The sequence below is a fragment of the Hypanus sabinus genome, chromosome 23 (genome assembly GCF_030144855.1).
Source record: "Hypanus sabinus isolate sHypSab1 chromosome 23, sHypSab1.hap1, whole genome shotgun sequence".
Classification (NCBI taxonomy): Eukaryota; Metazoa; Chordata; class Chondrichthyes; order Myliobatiformes; family Dasyatidae; genus Hypanus; species Hypanus sabinus.
Window position 1 is genome coordinate 58,678,420 of NC_082728.1, and position 25,012 is coordinate 58,703,431.

The following is a 25,012-nucleotide window of genomic DNA, read 5'->3' on the forward strand; positions in this document are numbered from 1 at the left end:
CTTAAGCCAAAGGGAGGTGAATTTGTGGAATTCATTGCCACAGTTGGCTCTGAAGGCGAAGTCACTGAGTATATTTAAAGCAAAGGTTGATAGGTTCTTGATTAGTAAGGGCTTCAAAGGTTACAGGGAAAAGGCAGAAGAATGAGGTTGAGAGGGATAATAAACCACCCATGATGAAATGGCGGAGCAGGATCAATGGACCAAATGGCCTAATTCTGCTCTCATTGTCTCATGTTCTAACTCCTGCTAACCACAACCATTCAAAGCATCTGAAGGCAATCAACAGTCAAAAATTAATGTTGTGCACATCTCCAATTTTTATGTTTTAGGGAAGGCTAATTTTTTAAGGTTAGGCAAACAAATATAACATGACTGATACAGGTTGTGTTTCTCACCATCATTCCCCATTCATGTAAACCTCCAAGTCAGCACAAGATGGCAGCCTTGGGTCAGAACTTTAATCAAGTATCAAATTCAAACTGGATCTGTCCATGACCTGACGACTGCTTTTCCTCCATGCCCAATATGACCATCACCAGAAGTGCTCAACCAGAGAAACTTGCCCTGGGTATGCAGTATAGGCAGGAACAACCTTGCTAAAATATAGTTATGTGGCGACCCACTTTCTGTGCAGGCAAACCAGCTCACAAATAGCCAGCGTGCGGGGGGAGACTTTGGTAATGCACCTCCGACGTCATTTCCGCCCGGAGAGGGCGGGCACTACGGATTAAATGCCAGTGCTGTGAAGTTTGAATAAACTAGTCTCAAAACGACTTACCGACTGCGTGTCGTTATTTCAGCGCTGTGTGTAGCACATTGCTACATTGGTGACCCCAACGGTCTAAACTGGATTTGGACCAAATATGACCGACTCTTCATCTGTTCACACAGTTTCACTAAAGCTGCTGACTTTCTGAACGCTACGACCACACATGTGGTTTAGCCAAGCAGAAGCCCAGTTCCAGATTCAGCAGATATCGTCTGATTCCACGCGTTACCACCACGTGGTGAGCGCCCTTGACCAGGAGACGGCTGCCCAGGTTGTGGATTTCATACAGTTGCCCCTGGAAGAAGGCAAATATGAAGCACTCAAAGCGCTGCTCATTGAGACCTTTGGCCTCTCACGGCGTGAGCGGGGTGCCCGCCTGCTTCACCTGGACGGTTTGGGAGACAGACTGCCGTCAGCATTGATGAATGAGATGCTGTCCCTGGCTAACAGACACAAGCCCTGTCTCATGTTTGAGCAAGCGTTCCTAGAGCGACTGCCCGAGGACATACATCTGCTGCTGGCCGACACAGATTTCAGCTACCCCTGGAAGGTGGCGGCCCGGGCAGACGTGCTGTGGAAAGCCAAGAGGGAGAGTCAGTCAGATTACCAGGCCACGCGCCCTACAGCAGACCAGACCAGGCCCGGCAGGGGGGCACACACAACACAGAGGCAGGAGCGAGGAGGTCAGTGAACAGTGGTGTTTCTACCACCAGCAGTGGGGCACAAAAGCCCGCTGTTGTCCCCGCCCTGCAAGGGCCAGGGCCAGCTGTCGCTAATGACTATGGCGGCTGGCCACATGGACAGCCTCTTGTACGTCTGGGACAAACAGTCCGGACGCCGCTTCCTGGTCGACACCAGAGCGGAGGTCAGCATCTTGCCCCTGACGGGGTACGACACCCGCAACAGGAAGCCAGGACCCACCCTGAGGGCTGCAAACAGCAGCACGATACGGACCTACGGCACCCGCACAGTGCAGCTGCAGTTCAGCGCCAGCCGGTTCACGTGGGACTTCACACTGGCCGCCGTGGCCCAACCACTCCTGGGGGCGGACTTCTTGCAAGCTCACAGCCCGCTGATTGACTTGCAAGGGAAAAGACTGGTACATGCCGAGACTTTCCAGACGTTCTCCCTGGGTGAAGCCAAGTTGCCAGCCCCACACCTGGACTCCATCACGCTGTCGGACAACGAATTCACCAGAATCCTGGCGGACTTTCCATCGATTCTGGCACCGCAGTTCACGGCAGCCATGCCCAGACACAGGGTACAGCACCACATTTCAACCCAGGGCCCACCCCTCCACGCCCGCGCACGAAGGCTCCCCCCGGAAAAGTTCCGCCTGGCAAAGGAGGAGTTCAAGAGGATGGAGGAATTGGGGATCGTACGGAGGTCCGACAGCCCATGGGCCTCCTCCCTGCATATGGTGCCCAAAGCAGCCGGGGGTTGGAGACCATGCGGCGGCTACCGCAGACTGAACGAGGCTACAACTCCTGACCGCTACCCCGTGCCGCCCATGCAGGACTTTGCAGCAAACCTGCACGGAGCAAGAATCTTTTCCAAAGTAGACCTCATCCGGGGATACTATCAAATCCTGGTGCACCCTGAAGACATCCCCAAAACAGCACTCATCACCCTGTTCGGCCGGCTTGAGTTCTTCCGAATGCCGTTCGGCCTGAAGAATGCCGCACAGATGTTCCAGTGGCTAATGGATGCGATGGGATGCGACCTGGACTTTGCGTTCATCTATTTGGACGACATCCTCATAGCCAGCAGTAGTCGTCAGGAGCATCTATCCCACCTCCGCCAGCTCTACTCCCGCCTGAGTGATTTCGGCTTCACAATCAACCCAGCCAAATGCCAGTTCGGTCTCGAAACCATCGACTTCCTGGGCCACAGGATTACCAACGACAGGGCAACACCTCTGCCCGCCAAGGTAGACGCGATCTGCCACTTTGCCCAGCCCAACACAGTCAAAAGCCTGCAGGAGTTCATTGGTATGGAGAACTTCCACCACCGTTTCCTCCCCTCAGCAGCCTGTATCATGCGCCCTTTGTACACCCTGATGTCAGGTAAAGGCAAGGACATTACTTGGGACGAGGAGGCCGCGGCCACTTTCGTTAAAACCAAGGAAGCCTTGGCAGATGCCACAATGCTGGTACACCCCAGAACACCAGCTGTCCAGGCCCTGTCCCTGGGGGTGGACTATGCAGCACTGGCAGAGGCGCAACAGGCAGATGACAAGATGCCCAGCTACAGGACTGCAGTCTCGGGTTTGCAGCTGCAGGACTTTCTTGTAGGCCCAGGTGATAGGACCCTCCTGTGCGACCTCACCCCATCGTCCCGGCAGCCTGGAGGCAGCGAGTTTTCGACTCCATACACGGTTTCGCGCACCCATCTATCAGGACAACCGTCCGGCTGGTCTCCAGCAAGTTCGCGTGGCACGGACTTCACAAGCAGGTCAGTGAATGGGCCAGAACGTGCGCGCAGTGCCAAACAGCCAAGGTGCAGCGGCACACTAAAGCCCTGCTGCAGCAGTTCGAACCCACCCACCGGAGGTTCAACCACATTCATGTGGATATCGTGGGCCCCCTACCAGTGTCCCGAGGAGCGCGGTACCTCCTAACTATGGTAGACTGTTTCACGAGGTGGCCAGAGGCAGTCCCGCCCACCGACACATCTGCCGATTCCTGCGCCCGAGCACTGATCACAAACTGGGTAGCACGCTTCAGGGTACCGGCCCACATTATCTCCGACAGAGGCGCCCAGTTCACCTCCAGCCTGTGGTCGGCTGTGGCCAGCCTGTTGGGAACGCAGCTACACCACACAACCGCCCACCACCCACAGTTGAACGGACTGGTGGAACGCTTCCACCGTCACTTGAAGTCGGCTCTCATGGCCCGCCTGAGAGGACCTAACTGGGTGGACGAGCTTCCCTGGGTCCTGCTTGGAATTCGCACAGCGCCCAAAGAGGATCTGCACGCCTTGTCGGCCGAGTTGGTGTATACCGCGCCCCTGGACGTCCCGGGAGAGTTCATACCAGCCCCAAGGGGGCAAGAGGAAGAACCCGCAGCAGTCCTGGACAGACTACGCGAAAGGGTCAGCAATCTGGCCCCGTACCAACTTCACAGCACAGACGGACCCCGGCCCATGTACCCAAAGACCTGCAGGACTGTAAGTTTGTGTTTGTACGAAGGGGTGGACACCAGGCCCCACTACAGCGGCCATACGAGGGGCCATTCAAGGGTGATCAACAACAATGGGTCCACGTACGTTCTGGACATTGGGGTGAGAGAGGAGGTTTTCACAGTGGACCAACTCAAACCAGCCCATGTGGACTTGGCGCAGCCAGTCGAGGTTCAGGCACCGTGGCGCAGAGGCAGACCTCCCAAACAGAGGCTGATCCAGACTGTGGACATCGGGGGGGTTGGTTATGTGGCACTCACTTTCTGCGCAGGCGAACCGGCTCACAAATAGCCAGCACGCGGGGGGAGACTTGGTAAGGCCCCTCTGACGTCATTTCCGCCCAGAGAGGGCGGGTGCTAGGGATTAAATGCCAGCGCTGCGAAGTTTGAATAAACTAGTCTCCAAATGACTTATCGACTGCGTGGCGTTATTTCAGCGCTGTGTGTAGCACATCGCTACAGTTCGTGTATTTCAGCACAGCAGTGCACTGAGCATGCATTACAAACCCAAGAACTTACCGTCTCCTTTCATGCTTGACCCAAATAAGTCATACTGACAGTGGGATCCTGTCAACCTCCAGTTGAGCAGTCTGTCTAACTGAAAGGTCTCATCACTATCCAGGACAAAACAATCAGCCAATCTAAATCAGAAATAATTCACTCCCCTTCCCAAGACACGTAGATTGCCACTCAGTCGCCATTCCCATTCACATCATGGACACTTACCTAACATTTGCCTTGTCCACACCCATTCCAAAGCTGATGGTTGCCACAATCACTGGCACCTTGCCCTCCATCCACTCCTGCTGCACTGTTGAACGCTCGGAGTTCTTTAGCCCTGTCAGTACAACAGGAACATAGCATTCAGCTCACAGAATATGAAGTGCCTGCTGAGACACCCGTCTACATAGTTTGGGAATCACTTTCAACTGTAACATACTATTTATGAAATTAATTTTTATTTTACACACATACAGCACACATCCCATTGTGCCTCTGCTGACTCCAGGAAAGAGTTATCAAATTAACCATTCCCTTGCTTTTCCTCATACTTCTGTTAGCCTTTCTTTTTCAACTCTACATATTTTTCCCCAGTTATTACTGAATCTATTTTGTCCACTTTTTGGGCAGTAAGTTCATGTTAAAATTTCCCAAGAAATTTTCTGTCTTCTTAGAGCCCCAACCCAGTCAGATGCAGCTCCACAGTTCTAACAGACTGCTCACCCATGAGGATGGGATGATACATGCAGTTCCCACATGGGATCAGCAAAAGCCCCAGCTGTTTTCCCTTCTCTCTCCACAGCAGCATTCATACAGGACTCCCAGCATAGCAAAGCATCCTCAGGCATTATCAAACAAAATCCAATTCTCAAGCATAAAAGGGCAAATAACCAAAAACTCAATAAAATAGATTTGTTTTTAAGTGCTGTAAAATGTGAAAGAGAAGTAAAAAAAAAAAATCAAAAAATTTGGAGAGGGTGGAGGATAATTCCACTATAAGTAACATAGGTAAGCATGACGAAGGGTCTCAGCCCGAAAGGTCAAAAGCGCTTCTCCTTATAGATGCTGCCTGGCCTGCGGTGTTCCACCAGCATTTTGTGTGTGTTGTTATAAGTAACACCTTGGCAGGAACCTATATAAATTACAGCTTTATAATCAAATTAATGAAGCTAACATTTATGCATGTAAGTATATGACTCTGAAGGTAACCAGAGATTATACACACCATGCAGACATCAGGTACTATTAGTAGCACTGGAAGTTAACAAGAATTGGTACCGAGCATGGTTAACTAAAATTAATAGCAGCAGTTAACTAGAATCTATTCATTCCAAAGGTAAACAGAATTTAAAAATTACACAGTTTAACAAGAGTTAAGATGTGGCAACCAAGTAGAATTTGTTAACCAATAGTAGTACTGGTGAAAGTGCACAGAAAAATTAACCAGAATTAGGACAAACCAGCTAAACAGAGTTAGTAAAACCAGTTAAGCAGACTTGCTAAATGTGAAGATTAACTAGTGGTAGAACAAAGTTAACCACAAGGAATGCATTTTAACAAGGTAAATGAACTTCCATGAACACAGTGCCTTTTATTAGTAGCATATATCAGTTGCCATTATTAAATAAATTGAACAAATAGAAGACTCATTATAATACAACACATTATGATAGCTCCAGGTACAAAGAATCCTTGGTGCTTTTACTGGTATTACATACCTGCATGGTACGCTTTAGCATCCACTCCTCTCTTTGTCAGCTCCTCTGCTACCTCTTGACACGAGTTCCTAGTCCGACAATAAACTATGCCGCAACCACTGAACCTCTGCAGAGGAAGAATAACATGAGAGCAACCTGCTTCAGCACACTTGCACCACCTAACCTGACTACAAGCAAATTACCCTGCACCATTTCATACTGATCAGTAACTCACCTTTGCTCCATATGTTTTGGTAGTCTAACCAAAAGTGGAGTTATCGCTTTCACCAGTGGTTTCAAATAGCACCACTAGCACTCAGCTGAATTAAATCCTGAACCTGCGCACCCATGCCAAGTGACTTGTAACAATTGCAGATTCAGGGGACCACAGTCCGGCACTGCCCCTCATCCAATGGCAACTTTGTTGTGACACCCTAAATAAAACACAAGACTACAAATTCTCAGGCCCTGTACCAATCAGCCTACTGCAGCACCTGACACCCATTAACTCTATACCTGCAGGTTAAATCAGCAAATGAAAAGTTGAGTATTATTTTGAATTAATTTTTAACCATCTCTGCACTCAAAAATTTATCAAATGTTAGAAACCATGCTAGCCTTGGCCAATAGTAAAACTGTGCAGCCTGTTTTACCTGCCATAAGTGCTTGTCTAAATATCTGCAGTGAGGTTGGGGACGGTGACAAAGCTTCCCCAAGATGTTGTTTACAGCAGAGTAAGCAATCAGATCTTGGTCCCTGACTCAAGGTTACAATGGGCTAGGAAATTAGCCCTCTATATCCTAGACAAGGTAAAAACAGGTGGGGAAACATGATCGGTTTCCAGAAAACAGAACTAACAGGATAAGTGCAACAGATCTACTTCCTCTAGCCGCAGAACATAATCTCATATTATTGACATAAATCTTGGAAATTCTCAATGTCACAGGACAATAGAGTCTCTCTCAATCAATAGACTTTTGGATACTATAGAAATCAGAGGAAACAAATTACGTGAGAGAGTGGAAATGCCACTTATTGGTTATGACCTTATTGATTGACTGTGTGGCTTTCTCCAATGCTAAAGGAACACGTTAAAAAACCTGGAAATGTTGGAAATATAAAACAAAAAAACACAACAGTCAGGAAACACCTGTGGACAGGGCAACAGTTAACATTTCAGGTCCAAGTCTTCATCAGCATCTCTTTCTGTTTCTCTCCCCCCCAAGTCGTGGTCCAAAAACGCCAATGTCACTATTAACATTTTTCCTTGTTCTACGATGTCTTGTTGTAGAATAAAACTTCAGCAATCAGAGCACGTCAGCTGCTCACACTGGGTTGAGATGCTGAATGTGCAGGCAGACAGTGAGGGAAAGGTAAACTCTGCCTCTGATTTTCTTCGGTCACATGGTAATGGCGTAACTGGATTGAACTTGCTCACTATCAACAGGATGTGCATTAAAGCAGCTGCTCTTCATTTTCCATCCACTCGACGTGTGTCGGTAAAAGGGACCAGTAGGGCACTAACTCTCACATTCACAGTACTTCAGACAAAGGAGGATGAGGCTTTTTTCAAAGCTTAACACTTTACAGAGCATTGACATCACAGACAATTGCTGCATTTATTGTCCATCCACAACTGAACTTAATACCTTCCCGAACCTCTGTTTTCCCAACAGTGAAGCTGCTCACACAGAGACATTGGTGAGTTCCACATCTTAGACCTAGTGACCACATCTTAGACCTTGAAAGGAATCTGCGGGGGTAACACAGAAACATAGAAAACCTACAGCGCAATACATGCCCAGAAAGTTGTGCCGAACATGTCCCTACCTTAGAAATTACTAGGCTTACCTATAGCCCTCTATTTTACTAAGTTCCATGTACCTATCTAAAAGTCTCTTAAAAGACCCTATCATAGCTGCTTCCACCACCGTTGCCAGCAGCCCATTCCACACACTCACCACTCTCTGAGTAAAAAAACTTAACCCTGACATCTCCTCTGTACCTACTCCCCAGTACCTTAAACCTGTGCCCTCTCGTGGCAACCATTTCAGCCCTGGGAAAAAGCCTCTGACTATCCACACAATCAATGTCTCTCATCACCTTATACACCTCTATCAGGTCACCTCTCATGCTCCCTCGCTCCAAAGAGAAAAGGCCGAGTTCACTCAACCTATTTTCATAAGGCATGCTCCCCAATCCAGGCAACATCCTTGTAAATCTCCTTTGCACCCTTTCTGTGGCTTCCACATCCTTCCTGTAGTGAGGCAACCAGAAATGAGCACAGTACTCCAAGTGGGGTCTGACCAGGGTCCTATATAGCTGCAACATTACCTCTCAGCTCTTAAATTCAATTCCACTGTTGATGAAGTCCAATACACCGTACACCTTCTTAACCACAGAGTCAACCTGCGCAGCTGTTTTGAGCGTCCAATGGACTCGGACCCCAGTCTGATCCTCCACACTGCCAAGAGTCTTAGCATTAATACTATATTCTGCCATCATATTTAACCTACCAATATGAACCACTCCACACTTATCTGGGTTGAACTCCATCTGTCACTTCTCAACCCAGTTTTGCATCCTATCGATGTCCTGCTGTAACCTCTGACAGCCCTCCACACTATTCACAACACCCTGAACCTTTGTGTCATCCCTTTCACTGGAAGACCTGACCCTCAATGGCAATAGAGGTCCTGGCTTTGTGAGATGCCAGAAAAAATAACACACTCAACCTGCTGGAGGAACTCAGTGGGTCATGCAGCATATGTAGGGGAAAGCAACAGTTGACATTTCAGGCTGAAACTGCTTCAGAACCGAAACTCTGCTTCAGAACTGAGAGCGGTAAGGCAAGATCTATTCTCATTTCAGATACGCTAACAATTCATTTCCCCACACATGCTGCTCACTGAAGATCAGGTGTTGCTCCAGGTTCTGGCGATTACAATCTCTTGCATCTGCAGAATAGCTGCTCTGCAATTTGACAATGGTACAAAATGTACCCAACAGCAAATGAATGTTTCGGGTGGTAGACACGGTGCCAATGAAAACGCCTGTTTTGCTTTTGATGGCACTGAGCTTTCAGTGGTGTTGGCACTGCACGCATCCAGGTAAATGGAGAACATTCCTGTACAGCCCACAACTGCCTTGTATGGGGGGAGGAGAGGCACAGGGCATCTGGTTTTTAAATGTTTCTTGAAGCCACAATATTTTGAGGGCTCACCCAGTTGATTTTCTGGTAAACAGCGACTGCCTCCAGGATATTGATGGGGATCCAAGCAAGGCTAGTATTACTGAATGGCAAGAGTGGAGAGGTTCGACTCTCTCGTTAGGAGTTGGATTTAGGACCATGGCCCAACACTTGCAGCTCATGAATGTTACTGGCCACTGATCAGCAACTTCCTGAATACTTTGTATCATGGAGCACACATATACTGTCTACTTTGTTGCCTGAGGAGTTGTGAATGGTGTACTGCCGTGATTTCAAGGACAGCTGCTCACTTTTTCTCAGGAATTCAGCTTTTTGGCCAATATCTAGACAAAAGCTGCAATGGAGTCCAGAGACATGTGGGCTGGCAAAATGAGTATCAGTGAGCAGAATATTAAGTCAATTCTTTCCCTCATTCTGCTGACGACTGAAGGAAGCCCGACTGTGCATAATTAATCACACTATATTTGTCATTTTCTTTGGGCAAGACTTAACCAGGCAAGAGGTTGATGACCGTGTTGTAACTGTGCTGGAAGATTTTGGTTAAAGGTAAAGATAGTTCCTGGGCACATTATCTGGCCTCTCAGTCTGAAAGGTTAAAACGTGTTCCTATAATGACTGGGTGCTAAAGAGGTAGCACACGCGAGTGGTATTACTGTTTGAAAACGATACAATCTTGTCTTTAGTGTATGTATGCCAGGCCTCAACATTGATGATGCGGATGTTCTAGGAGCGGTCTCCTCCATTTAGCTGGAGACACAAAAAAATTGCAGGTGATGGAACCTGAAGTAGCAAGCAATCCATTGAGTTCCTCCAGCAGACTGCTTGATGGTCAGTAACTGTTTAATTGTCTGACAACATTCAGCAGTGGGTTATGGCAAAGCTCTGTTTACCCTTCTGCATGGCTCTGAACTAGGCAATGAGACAACATGTAACATGCCAGGCTAAGAGGTTAGATTATTCAGCACTTTACTTATAACTTCCAGCATAACAGATAACACTAACACACACACACACACACACACACACACACACACACACACACCCTTTAAGAGGACCCACTTTTCCCTTTCTAATCCACGTATTTATGGAATGCCTACAGATTTCCATTATTTTAGCTGTCAGTGTAATTTCATGCACTCACTTTGCCTTCCTAACATTCTTCTTAATCTCACCTCTGCACTTCCTGCACTCCAGAGCCCTCAGAGTTTCTCTGAACCTTATGGCAAATTAAACTTTCACCAATGGTATGTATGGCTTCACCTCGACAGCAAGGTACATGGATCAGCTCTGCATCACATAAACCATCCAATTCTTCAAGATATGATGATCCTTGAATTTACTGATCACAGCCGAAGCTTCAGTCATGAAGTGCTTGGCTCAGGGCTGTTGAGGAAAGTTGTGAAAGTGGAACTTAGGGTCAACCTAGTTTTCAACATCTGATCATAATCTACGTTACAGAGAAGAGTGGTACTTAAGAAAATCAGATTTGCCTGTCATACACAAGAAAAATTAGTTGATGAAACTAGGCAAAGTGTATATAAACTGATGTCCAAGTATATAGCCAGTAGCAGCACTTTAAAGGATCAGAAAGTACAACAAAGACTCCTACACACCCCTGAAGAATTCTTTGTCCCCAAAGCCTTTTCACAGAATCCTTTTAGGTTTACATATGGCTGGTTCAGAATCTCTTTGAAGAGAACATCGTAGAATAGATTCGCCCTGAAGCACGGAGTCTTAAAAATTGCAATGGGCACTTTCAGCTGGAGAGAAGCAACAACATCGTCTTGCACTTGCTTAGGGGCTGTGGCAGTCAGAGCTACACAGGGGACATTGGATATCTTGCTGCGTAAAAGCCCTAGTTTGAGGTAATCAGGGCGGAAGTCATGCCCCCACTGTGATACACAATGTGCTTCATCAACAACCAGGTACGCTAGGAGCTTCCGGGCCAGCAAGGAGTCAATGACAGGGCCCATAGTGCTGGAGGCAGCCATCTCAGGTGTGATGTAGAGCAATTTGATGCTGGGGTTCTCACACTGGAGGTCAGATAAGATCTTCTTCCGCTCCTCAAGGGGGTTCTTGGAGTTCAGGGAACATGCTTGTATCTTCAGGATGTGCAGGTGCTCAATCTGATCCTGCAGAAAAAATACATATATCTCAGATATTAAACACCATACACTGCAGTCTAGTGACCAAGCACATAGATATTAAATACCATTCACTATACTTCACACTCTTTAGGAAAATTAACATAACTGATGAATGAACCCAAACATCAAACACTATACACTCGGCACGGAAATCCCAAGGTACACAGTTGTGTATACTGGACACACTGCTGGGCAGGCTCCAAACACACTAACCTCAAGTACACTTCTCAGGACAATCTTGCAGATATTCAATATTGTATGCCCACCAGATTGGATTCCACAGACAATGTGCATCCTTCGGAGTAACCCACAGCCACACAAACATTTACTGCAAAGGACAATTCAGACCTCCTATCCTCCTCATCTGATAGGGTGAACATTACCATGTCCTAGTCTGACTATTTCCCTTTGTTTTTTAGGTACACATTCAATCTTCAACTATTGGACAGGAAAGAAAATCCCAGCAAAAGAGGGTTTGTGTTGAGCCAATCCAATGACACAAGGAATAGACAGCAGTATCCGCAGAAATTGAGCGAACTTGATTGAAACATGCGTGATCGCCAACATGCGTGATTGGCTTTAGAGGAAATGTTTTTTCTTGTGGGAGAAGCGAGAAATAAGAGTTACTGGTTCAAAAGATTAGATAAATGAGGCAAAACAATTTCTTTGAGGATTTTAAATCTTTGAAATTTTCTTCCTCAAAAGGGGATGGAAACAAAGTCTTTAAATATTTTTAAGGTAGTGGTAGGTACATAGATTGATAAGCAAGAGGATCAGAAGGTTACCAAGGTTAAATAGGAATTTGCAGCTGAGGTTTTTAGGTCAGCCATGTTCTTATCTAATGGTGAAGCAGGCTTGAGGATGTCCCTGTTCCAAATTAGTATGTTCACATGTCACGTGGATAACTAGATAAGGCCTCTGCTTTGATCCTGCACTTCAACGATCAGCACAGCAAGCAGAGAAGGACCAACACAAAACTTGCCTGAATAAGTGCTATCAGTGGAGAGATGACAATGGTTACACCTTTAGCAATCACAGCTGGCAACTGGTAACACAGAGACTTCCCTGCTCCTGTTGGCATGCAAATAAAGACATCTTTATCACCTGCAAAAAAAAAAAAAATTATTAGTCCCAGCTCCAGTACAAGAACTAAATTTACTCTCAGACAACTTCTATTTACACAAGTGCTTTTAACTTACTAAGTTTCAAAAGATGCAAGATGCTCAAGCAAAAAGCAACAAATCACAGATACCAGAAATCTGAAATAAGGGTCGGGGGGGGGGGGGGGGGGGAAGAGGAGGAGAGACACACACGCAGTTAATACTTTAGCTTGTTGAACCTTCATCAAAATCGCTATGATCCTGAAACAAATATGTCATTCCTCAGCTGACAAAGCCCACCTGAGTAGTGCTCATTTCAGAGTCAATCTACTTTGCTCCCTTCAGAGATCCTACAGAACTTCAGAAACTTATGGGAGATGAAACACAAATAACCAAACAGGATTAAAAACACAGAATTCTTGAAAATACTCAGCAAGTCAAACAGCATCTGTGGAAAGGGCAACAGTCTTAACTTCTAGGTCCAAGACCCTTTGGCAGGCAGGAGTGTGAGAACAATTGTCTTAAAGTCCAAAGTTCAAAGTCAATTTATTAACAAAGTACATAAATGTCTCCATATACAATCCTGAGATTCAGTTACAGGCAGGAGATAAGTTGCTTTACAACTGTAGTTGGAACATTTTGAGCTTGTACGGTAGGAATAATGTTCCACTGGTAATGAAAAGTTACCAAAGGGATGAAAAACACTTCCTTTAACAGAGGATTTTCAATAATTCTGATAAATAAATGGGCCCCACAAAACAGTACTTATAGGCATGTTCAGTGCAAGTAATTCCAGACTAAATGAACCAAGTGAAGCCAAGTGTCACGGGACAGGAAACAGTAGCTGAACTGTGACAGTTGCCGTAATAAAGCAAACCTCCTAGCAGAAGCTCCGAGTGTGCAGGAACACAGGGAATCCATGTTACATTAGGTCTTCGAGGTCCATAGCCTGAAAACCAATTGCAAACAACATTCAAGGTTGAAAACCAAGGAAAGCAGTTGCTTCCAAGTAAAGTTTTGTGGAAAGCTTTCTATAATTGAATGTTTATTTTACAGAATTTAATAAAATGTGGCAACATCAAAATTCTTAAGTCAAGTCACTTTTTATTGTCATTTCGACCATAACTGCTGGTACATAGTAAAAACAAGACAACATTTTTCAGGACCATGGTGTTACATGACACAGTGCAAAAACTAGACTGAGCTACGTAAAAAAAAAACACAAAAAAAAAACTACACTAGATTACAGACCTATCCGGGACTGCATAAAGTGCACAAAACAGTGCAGGCATTACAATAAATAATAAACAAGACAATAGGGCAAGGTGTCAGTTCAGGCTCTGAGTATTGAGGAGTCTGACAACTTGGGGGAAGAAATTGTTACATAGTCTGGTCTTGAGAGCCCGAATGCTTCAGAGCCTTTTCCCAGACGGCAGGAGGGAGAAGAGATTGTATGAGGGGTGTGTGGGGTCCTTCATAATGCTGTTTGCTTTGCAGATTCAGCATTTAGTGTAAATGTCCGTAATAGCGGGAAGAGAAGACTCCGATGATCTTCTCGGCTGACCTCACTATCCGCTGTGGGGTCTTGCGATCCAAGGTGGTAAAATTTCCAAACCAGGCAGTGATGCAGCTGCTCAGGATGCTCTCAATACAACCCCTGTAGAATGTGATGAGGATGGGGGGTGGGAGATGGACTTTCCTCAGCCTTCGCAGAAAGTAGAGACGCTGCTGGGCTTTCTTTGCTATGGAGCTGGTGTTGAGGGACCAGGTGAGATTATCACCTGGAGGGGTGGATTTGCTCACTGCCACATCATTCTCCACCTCAAAATGAGCGTAGAAGTTACTCAGCACATCTGAGAGGGAGGCATCACCTGCACAGGCAGGTGATGTTGTCCTGTAATTGGTGATGTCCTGGATGCCCTTCCACATGCGCCGCGTGTCGTCTGTCCTGAAAGTGGCTGTGGATTCACTGGGCATGTGAACGCTTTGCCCCTCTGATGGCTCGGGACAGTTTGGCCCTTGCTGTTGTTAAAGCTGCCTTGTTGCCTGTCTGAAGGCAGCACACACACCTCTGCGGTCATCCATGGCTTCTGGTTGGCACGTATAGTGATGGTCTTGGACAGAGTAACATCATCAATGCACTTGCTGATGTAGTTGGTCACTGATGCTGTGTACTCCTCTAAGTTGGTAGAGTCGCCATCGGTTGCAGCCTCCCTGAACATGTGCCAGTCAGTGTGCTCAAAGCAGTCTTGAAGAGCAGAGATGGCTCCTGCTGGCCAGGTTTTCGCCTGCTTCTGAACTGGTCTGGAGCGCCTGACGAGCGGTCTGTATGCTGGGATTAGCATAACAGAGATGTGGTCTGAGTATCTGAGGTGGGGGCGGGGCTTCACCTGGTGTGTGTCGGGGATGATTGTGTGAACCAGGTCCAATGTGTTCCCCCCCACCCCCATTGCAAAGTCCACATGCTGATGGAATTTGGGGAGCACTGACTTAAGGTTCGCATGTTTAAAATCTCCGGCGACAATAAACAGTCCATCAGGGTGTGCGTTCTGCAGTTTGCTAATAGCCCTGTACAGTTCACAGAACGCCTGCTTAGCATTAGCGCCAGGGGGAATGTAGACACCGACTATAAGGACAGAGGTGAATTCCTGTGGTAAATAAAATGGTCTGCATCTAACAGCCACAAACTCCACTAGCGATGAGCAGTGTCTGGAAACCAGCACAGAGTTCTTGCACCATTCCGTATTGATGTAAACACACAAGCCACCACCGCGAGTCTTACCAGAGAGAGCTGCATCCCTGTCTGCTCAAAACAAGGCGAGCCCATCCAGCTGAACAGTGGCATCTGAAATTCCAACAGTGAGCCACGTCTCTGAAAAAAAACATACGCACAGCAGACTCTGTACGCCCGCCGAGTATTTCGGTGGAGTCAGGTGTAGTCCAATTTATTGTCCAGGGAGTGGACATTGGAGAGCAGAATGAACAGGAGAGCCAGCCGGCTAGGGTTTGCTTATTGCCTGGCACGGATCTCTGCTCGCTTGCCTCGCTTCTGCTACATCGCTTACGACGTCTCCACCTCCGGCCACCAGCATCAGGCGACTTAGGGGACTGTAGGCCCGTTCCCCTCAGCAAGCCGAGGTCACGTAATTTAACCAGCAGATCTTCGTGAAGGATTGTTTTTGGCCAATCTCTATATTGTAGTAGTATCTGGTGATGGTAGATAGTCGCTCTGTTATCCATGTGCCCTAATCAAAAATTGTGTCTCAAACTTAAATTAGAAAATTATATTGAAGTAACACCAGGTCTGAAAGGCCGCTGCTGCCATGCCGCACCGCCTCACTTGAAATTTAAAAGCGTATGGTGCAAATCTTCTCCATTATGGAACAATAATCATCTTCTATCTGGGGGGGGGGGGGGGGTGGACCATTCACTGACAGAACTTGGGAGGATAAAGGTATTACCACTCTTCAAGCTATTAATGGAGCAATTACTATCCTTAGCTTTCAAGAACTGGTATCTCAATATAATATTGATAAACACTCTCTTTTCTTCTACTTTAGAATAAGATCAGCTGGTAAAGTCTACAGGGACAGATTTAAAGGACCATCTCATTTTAAGTTGGATATAGAATGCTTCAGGATAGAGAGTGTCATATATCTATGATAAGTTAAACTCCCAGAAATGTATGCCCACATCAGAAATGAAAGCCTGGGATCGGGACATATCTGAATTGGGACAAGACTTAAAGACTGGGATGCGATTTAGAATTATGCTGTTGGTGCTTCAAAAAACCCAAATCATCGGTATATACACTTGAAATTTTGTCATACAGCATATTTAACACTGAGAATTAGACATCAAATGGGTCTCTTTCCTGATCCATATTGCTCATTTTGCCCCTACGGAACTGTTGGCTCTTTTATACATGCTGTATGGAAATGTCCAGGGGTTTTTGGTTTATGGGGAAGGTTACCAGTACACTTACAGAACTAACGGGGGTACAATTACCTAGGGACTCCACTGTACATCTTCCAATTGATGACTCCCACATTTCCCTTACGAAAAAAACAAGCAAAATCTGGCTGGCAGGCCTGACTGCAGCTAAGAAGATTGTCGTCCAGCGTTGGAAACCTCCTCATGATATTTCAAGTACTCACTGGCTTCGGAGCTTTTTGGACATTTCTTACCTGGAATTATCATCAGCGAGAGTAAATGATGCATGACCAAACACAATCTTAATGTGGACAAATTTGATATCTAACTTCAAAGATCTGTTAAAACAGGAATGCTCTGTCAGTGTATGCACTCTATTCAGTTGGTTGGTGGGGTGGGGAGAGAGAGGGGTGGAGGAGAATTGGCAATTAGGGTTGCGGGGTGGCTGGGTTAAACAGTCAAAATGTAATCGACAACTGGTTGTAGTGAATGTAATTTGTTGCAATAAAAATTAGTAATAAAAAATGTGGCAACATTCAATTTACGCTTGTTGATATGTTATCAATACCAGCATAGTCCTATAACCAAGCAGCACTCAGCTTAAATAAAAAAGGCATCTCAGTACTGCACCAATGCAATCTAGGGCAGACAAATCTATAAGTGTTTGAAGCTTCAAGAGCTTTTGATCAGGATCTCTCAGCTTGAGGCTGAGCAACAGATGCTTAAAACACAGCAATGATTCACTATCAACTCTGCCCTCCATCGCATCTCCCGTATTTCACACACCTCTGCCCTCACCCCATCCCCCCATCAGCCCACCAGGGATAGAGTCCCCCGGTCCTCACCTATCACCCTACCAGCATATAGATCCAACGCATAAAACTCTGTAACTTCCGCCACCTCCGTGATCCCACCACCAGCCACATCTTCCCCTCCCCCCCACTCTTGGCTTTCCGCAGGGATCGCTCCCTACGCTACTCCCTTGTCCATTCATCCCCCCATCCCTCCCCACCGACCTCCCTCCAGGCACTTGTCCCTGCAAACGGAAGAAGTGCTACACCTGCCCCCACACTTCTTCCCTCACCACCATCCCAGGCCCCAGACAGTCCTTTCAGGTGAGGCACCACTTCGCCTGCGGATCAACTGGGGAGATGTACTGTATCCGGTGCTCCCAATGTGGCCATTTATACATTGGGGAGACCCACCGCAGACTGGGAGACCGTTTCGCCGAACATCGGCGCTCAGTCCTCCAGCAGTGGCGGGATCTCCCTGTGGCCGCACACTTCAATTCCACAGACCACTCCCACTCCGACATGTCTGTCCACGGCCTCCTCTATCGTCAAGATGAGGCCACACGCAGGTCGATGGAGCAATACCTTATCTCCCGGCTCGGTAGCCTCCTACCTGCCGGCATGAACATTCAACTCACAGACCTCCATTGATACTCCTGCCCCCCCCTTACCCCATCCCTATCTATTATTTTAGTCTGGTTCTCTTTCTCTCTCTTTTCCCCCCTCACTATAATCTCCCCTCAGCCCTACCTTTCTTTCTCTTTTGTTTCCCATAATTCTCCACCTTCCCCTAGCCCATTTCCCTTCAGCCTATCACTTCCCAGTTTTCTACTTCATCCCTCTCCCCACTTCTTATCCCCCCGACCATCCCATGTTACTTCACTCCTGATGAAGGGTTTTGGCCCGAAACGTCGTCACTCCCATAGATGCTGTCTGGCCTGCTGAGTTCTGCCAGCGTTTTGTGTTTTTATTTATTTCCAGCATCTGCAGATTCACTCGTGTTGCCAATGAAAATCACCTGGACAGTTTATACCCAAAATCAGTCACCCCCTTAAGGTATGATCTTTCAATCAATTAATAATCAAGTGCAGGAAGTGTGCCTGCAAACATGGCAGGTAAGAGAACCAAGACAGCAGGATTCTCAGCTGTACAACTTGCCACCGGTATTGATGATTGCTCAGCTTGCTCTGATTAGAGCTGAGCTCGAGGTTAGATGAGATCATGGACCATGCCATCAAGAAGAGGTCATTCAAGTGATGGGAATGAAGACTGTAGAGTAGTAAAAGACAATGTAGGACAGAGGACTCATACTGTGCACTGTAACGAAGGGCAAATGTCCTCAGGATGGTACCTTGGTTCAGCTCTGGACTGAAGACAAGAATAAGCGAGAGGGAGAAGACAATGTTCATAGTGCATGTTGGGACCAATGATATCAGGAAAACAAAAAAAAACATTCCACATGGTGAATGGAGCTAGGCACCAAGTTAAACAGAATATTGTAGACTCTAACTTCTGAATTATTGTCTGAGAGTAAATATCTGTTAACTATTACAGAAATATGGCTGCAGGGTGACATGGACTGGGCTATCGAGGGTTACGTGACACTTCAGAAGAAGGGGATGCCAGGAAAAGAGGGAGCAGCTCTGTTAATTAATGACAGACCAAAAACAGTAGAAAGGGGAGGCTTATGTTCATGAAAATGGATGAAAAAACTGTTTAGGTAAAGATAAGAGAAAGTTGTGCATTCTGTAGGAGACCACAGATAAGTCAGAGTGGAAGTGGGATAGGGAATTAGAGTGACAGGTAACAGGAAGCTCAAGGTCACCCCTCCAGATTGAATGCAGGGGCTCCACAAAGCGGTCACCAAATCTTTTTGGTTACTCCAATGTAATTGTGAGCACCAAATGCAATGCACTAAATTGGAAGAGCAAATGAATTGCTGTATCACCTCAGAAGAGAGTTTAGGTTTCTGAATGATGATACAGTAAGAGATAAAAGAACAGATGTGCATCTCCTGCAGTTGCATGGAAAAATACCATAAAAAAGGGAATGACAGATTGGAGGTGAAAGTGTGTACCAGACAGTTGCCAACGATCTCATCAAATTACTAAACTGAGATTGGGATACGGAGATGAGTCTTGTGGTGAAATATTATTTAAGCTTGTGAACATGGCAAAGGATAATCCTTTGAAAGTGAAGGCTGGTAGGGTAGAAGATGAGAACCATGGGTACTCTATTATTGCTCTGCCCTCAAATGGATTGCACAGTGATGTGAGAAATATAGTCAAGTCTGGTAGAAGGGAAGCCACAGTCTGGAAGCCAAACATCTCCAAAGGACCCATGTGGAGAATCACATCATCTGAGCAAATACAAAAAAGACAGAAGAAACTGGAGAATGAAATGAAGTCCATAGAGGAAGTGTGGACAATTGGGTGCCTGGTAAAGGATGCTTGTAGCTGGCCAATTCTGAGAGGGATACAGAAAAATCCAGAATAAGAAAGGTAGAGTCAGAGACCACAGGAAGGTGAGAGCAGAGTGAAAATTAGCAGCACAAGTGATGAAACTGTTCTGTGTAAGTGTGGAACGTAACATCAATACATTCATTTGTGGGCCAGAAAGACAATGGGGGAGGGGACTTGAGCAGGACTGAAACAGACATTTGTACGTAACCCACAGAGACAGGTGTAGCCTTGGCCCACACAGCTTCCCATGTCTTTGATCTGGAGTGAGTGAGTGAAGTTAAAGTTGTTTTTCTGAGTTTGATTAAATGATTTAGTATTTCTTATTTTAAATGTTATTTCATCACTTAACATCTCATCCAATATCATGTTGATCTGTTCTACCTCTGTGCTAAATACTGCAGCAAACTAATAATCTAGATTATTTGGATGGCCCTATACCCATCCCAATCTTATTTTAATAGAATGCCTGTAAAACATTTTACTACTTTGCTTCCTGTATAATTTCTTCATTGGCTTTTAAATGGTTCTAATTTGGTTTCTCTCCTAATCTTGTCATGGTCTCTTCTATTATGCACTGTAATTCTACATACAAAATATAAGCTTATCTCTAGTTGTTTTATATATTCACACAGTGTTTAATTTATTTCCTTTTGTGATTTTTCTTCAAGCATTATGGTGAAGTGTTTACAAAGCTTTACAGTTATTGTACACTTTGCCATAAATGTAGCTCATATTCCAAAAACTCTACAGTTGATCAGAGAACCATCCTTCGAAACCTGTTTAGCCTCTTTCCGAATGTTCAATAATTTCCCATGTAATACATTCCAGCACTTGCCTCCAGGTAAACTAGAATTAAATGGCCTGAAACTGCACTGTCTCAGAGTTCAAACTCAAAGATTCTGATTATTTTCAAATATTGAAAGGCATTAGTAGAAATGTGACACTTCTGCTCACGCACTATCATCAGTTATTCAAAGCATGATAAGTAAACTTGCATGATGGTGAAAATGCTTTGTGGTTAGAGTGCGACTGCTGATTTAAAGCTTGAAGTTGTTTATCCATTCAACATTGGATTGGCAAAATTCATCTTGCTGGTTCCAGAGTTTAAAAACAGCTCATCATCTAAATCCTTCAACTTATTTTAATTAATTATAACATATTATTTTCATAGTATCAATATCCCCTAGCCAAGCAGTTCAGTTCACCCTGCTTTAAGTGAAATATCTGTTTTCAACTATTCAACCCTTTGCTGAGTTAAATGTCACCCCTGGGTAACTGCATGCATGTGTCTTTCAGTGCAGCTGGAAGCCAGTTCACCTCGATAACTCTCCAACTATTTCATGGGTTTCAAACTTGAAACATTATCCATTGACTTTCCTACATTCCCAATCTGCAACACTTCATCAAATAACCCTAAAATGTCAAAGTCCTCTGCCCAGAAAGCCACAAAGACTTACTCTACCAATTTTAGTTCTTTGTAGTTCTTTATCATGTCCTTCCTTGGGTCGGTCTTTAACAATTCCCCCATTGCACATGACAGATTTAATGGGGATGAATTTCCCCGGCACCTTTTTCTTAAAGATGGCTGCTAATATTCTTCTTTCCAATCCTTTATTACTTCAGCTTCATTTGTGTCAGAATTTGACCACTGGAGTTAGGTCTGTGCCACGTTCCCCACTTTTTCCTCTGCAGCCCATCTTATTATCTTCTCATAAATACAAACTATAGTCCTTCTGAATAATTTACAGATTCTTAACCCTCCTTTCTTAAATTGAGCTTTTGAAACACTACAAACAAAATATTTTTTCTTCTCTTAATGAATTTTTCCAACACATTCAGCAGGGCTCTGGTTCCTCTATGCCTTTTAGAGCTGCCATTTCATCAACAATGTCAACTCATTTTTTTTCTAACAAAATGTGTCACTTCACTTCACCACACTTCCTTTCTGCCACCTGTTCATTCTACCAGAAGCTGATTAATGTTTTGTTCTGTCGCCATTTTCCTCACTGTTAACCACAGGTCACTCTTAAAAAATTTGGAACCTTTTCACATTGTGTTCAAGTTACCATGTTGAGAAAGAAAGTGGTGATCTAGCACTAAATCTGGAAACATTACTGCAATCTGGAAAAACAACCATCTATCATAATCCTCTGCTTTTCCCTGTTGAACAATAGCTATGCCTGATTCTTTTCCATGGGGAATTATGTAGCTAACCAACTTTGTCAGTCCCCTGAAACACATAATCTTCTAACTTTCCTGGCTTTAAAAATACTGAATCAGGTTTTCAAAAGTAATTTACTTGCAACAAACTTGTATTAATTTGCTTTCTTAACTCCAATGTCTCCATTTAATTCAGGGCCTATTAATTCACCTGAAAATTATTTCTTAAAGCTTCTATACTAATAAGGTTAAACTGACCAGTTTTCATTGTTGGGAATCTCCTACACTTAATTGAAAGACAAAAACATGAAATTTAGGGAGCACATGGTGCACAGTAGATGAAAAGTTCGAGAGGGAACCAGGCTAATTATAGAGAGCTGAAGCAGAAGGTTAAAAAAAAACAAGATGGGAAAAGAGAACAGGATGGCTGCTAACCTGAACTAAACCCAAATGACATCCATGAATGTAAACACAATTACGTGTACGTGCAAGAAAGAAAGAAAGAAAGATGCATAGAGGCAGATGGTCAGTTGAAATCCTAAATACGTTGTCTCAATTTTAACAAGGTTGACCAACTTAAACCCCAGGATGAGAGGTTTATCCTATTGAGGAAATCTAAGCAGGTTGGGTCTATATTCATTGGAATTCAGAAGAATGAAGGATGACCTATTAACACAAACAAGATTCTGGGGTGGTTGGGAGGGAGATGACAAAACAGAACTGACACATTTTCACTTGTGTTGAACAAGGGGAAAGAGTGACTGAGTTTCAACATTAGGGAACAGTTATTTAAAACATGATTGCACAGATTTATTTATTTTTTTTTACATATAGGGTACTGAATCTCTGGAAATTTCTGGCCCAGGGTTATGGAGGTAAGATCATTGGGTGTATTTAAAGTGGAGAGACGTAATTTCGAAAGATCAGGAAATTGAGGGCTATGGGAGTCTGAATCAGAAAAGACCCAAGGCCAGTGTGGATCAACCATGATCATAATTGAGTGGTGGGCCTAGCTTGAGGGGCCAGGTACTTTCTACTGGTATACGACTGCTACTTTCTGGCAGAATTCATGAATAGAATGAAAATAAAGAAGACAAAGGTCAAGAATGCCAGATGTAAATACTTCAGCCACAATTGGCGTTGATAATATTCCAGACCTCTGAGATGCAAGAAGGCTGCATAGATCCAACAATGCTCTTGCTTAAAATGAATCTCAAAGACATGCAAAGGAACTAAACACCAGTTTATCCTCTGTGCTGGAAAACATTTCAGAAGCAACGAATGAGGAAAGAGGAAGATTGTTGATCTTCACAGCAGTCCTGCAGAAGCAGTTTAAGGCTACTGTGAAAAAAACTCTTTAACCCCTTAGTATCTAGCTAGTAACAAAATTCCTTCCAAGATACTTAAAGAAGTTTGAGCTAATTAAGGAAAGCCTCAGATTTATTAAAGTCAAATTCTGATAACTTAAACTGACTGAACTTCTTGATAAAATTATTGAGAAGGCAGATGAATAAAATGTAGTAGGTGACATTTGTGATAAATCATCAAAAACACTTGAGTACAATAGATAAGGTTGGAACCCATGGAATAAAAATTGACCTAAGATCAGAAACCAAAGTATATCGCATAAAAATCAAACCAAAACAGAGATACTAAATCTGAAATTAAAACTGAAAATAGTAGATAAGTGTTCTAAGATTCATGAGTTATACAGCACATGAAAGCCCAATGTGTTATCCTCATTTGCCAGACTTTGGCCCTGGTCCCTCTGAATCTTTCCAAAACAATTATAAATACTGTAATTGTTTCTGCTTGTACTGTCTTCCCGTCATCTCATTCCAGAAACCCATACATGATTATATAAACTTCCATAAGGTTACCCCTCAGTCTCCTTTACTCCAGGGAAAAGCCTCAGCCTTGTAATTCTTTAAAATCGCTCCTTATAACTCAAACCCTCCAGTCCAAGAACATATTTGTAAATATTTTCTGTATCTTTCTCAAGCTTAATTAAATACTTTGATAATGTGGTAACCAGAGATTCACAGAGTACTCCAACAAGTAGATCTTGTAGCCTTGGACAACCTTGCAAGGTGTTCCCCATGGACTATCATTCGGGCCACTATTTTTTACAAAATATATCAATGATTTATACAAAATTTTCCTGTTTCCAAAGTGTTTAAACTATAAAAAGCATGTAAATAGTACTGTTTAGAAAGACTTCAGTATATACTTGAAGACAATGGAGACATCCAAGAGAAAGTATTCATAACAGAGATAACAGCCTGGATTTGTGTTGTAAGTAGAAACACATCATACAAGAGATTCCGGAGATGCAAGAAATCTTAAGCAACACACACAAAATGCTGGAGGAAATCAGCAAGTCAGGCAGCATCTATGGAGAATAAACAGTCAATATTGTCTGACTTGCTGAGTACCTCCAGCAATTCATATGTATTGCTTAAGAAACACATGAGAAAGGACAGCATGATCCACATGGTCAATCAGAAACTGATCTCATACCTACATCAATGAACAATGGAGAAACACGAGTAGGTATAAATCACACGTTGGGGTGCAGGCAAAACTGAAATGCAGAGCCCTGAGGCCTCCACTCTGTGCCATTCTCCTAATGCAGGCTCTGAAAAATAAAATGGATGACCGAAGAGCAAGGTTGCAGTACCAGAGGAACATCAGGGATTGCTCATGATTCACAGAGACATGGCTTATTCCCAGTATTCCAGCCGCAGCACTTCAGCCCAAGGTCTTCACCTTCCACCACGTGGCCCAGATAGCAGCATCAGGGAAAGGCTGAGGAGATGGTGTTTACTTTATGAATAACTCACGGTGCATGGTCCTCTCTCAGACCTGGAACATCTAGTGGTTGTGTCATCTATTTTATGTGCTGTGGGAATTTTCCACCATCGTCCTGGTTGCAAATGTGCATTCCACCCCTGACTAATCTCAGATTGGCACTGGAGGAGCTGAGCACCATGATGATAGCGTACCTTCTTTCAGATCATTGCAGGGACACCAACCAGGCGAACTTGAAGCAATCTCTGACC

At 44.7% G+C, this 25,012-nt stretch overlaps 1 protein-coding gene across 3 annotated transcripts in view; it reads right to left on the reverse strand.

The window, feature by feature from the left end:
• Window positions 1-25,012, reverse strand: part of LOC132380222 (ATP-dependent DNA helicase Q5-like) — a 54,186-nt gene that overhangs the window by 23,980 nt on the left and 5,194 nt on the right. For all 3 annotated transcript variants that reach the window (XM_059948931.1, XM_059948930.1, XM_059948932.1), the window contains exons 2-5: window positions 12,487-12,608; window positions 10,971-11,489; window positions 6,168-6,273; window positions 4,675-4,786 (exon numbers count right to left, since the gene is read on the reverse strand). In XM_059948931.1, coding sequence (XP_059804914.1) covers window positions 4,675-4,786; window positions 6,168-6,273; window positions 10,971-11,489; window positions 12,487-12,608 — 859 coding nt within the window. The remainder of the gene's footprint in view (window positions 1-4,674; window positions 4,787-6,167; window positions 6,274-10,970; window positions 11,490-12,486; window positions 12,609-25,012) is intronic.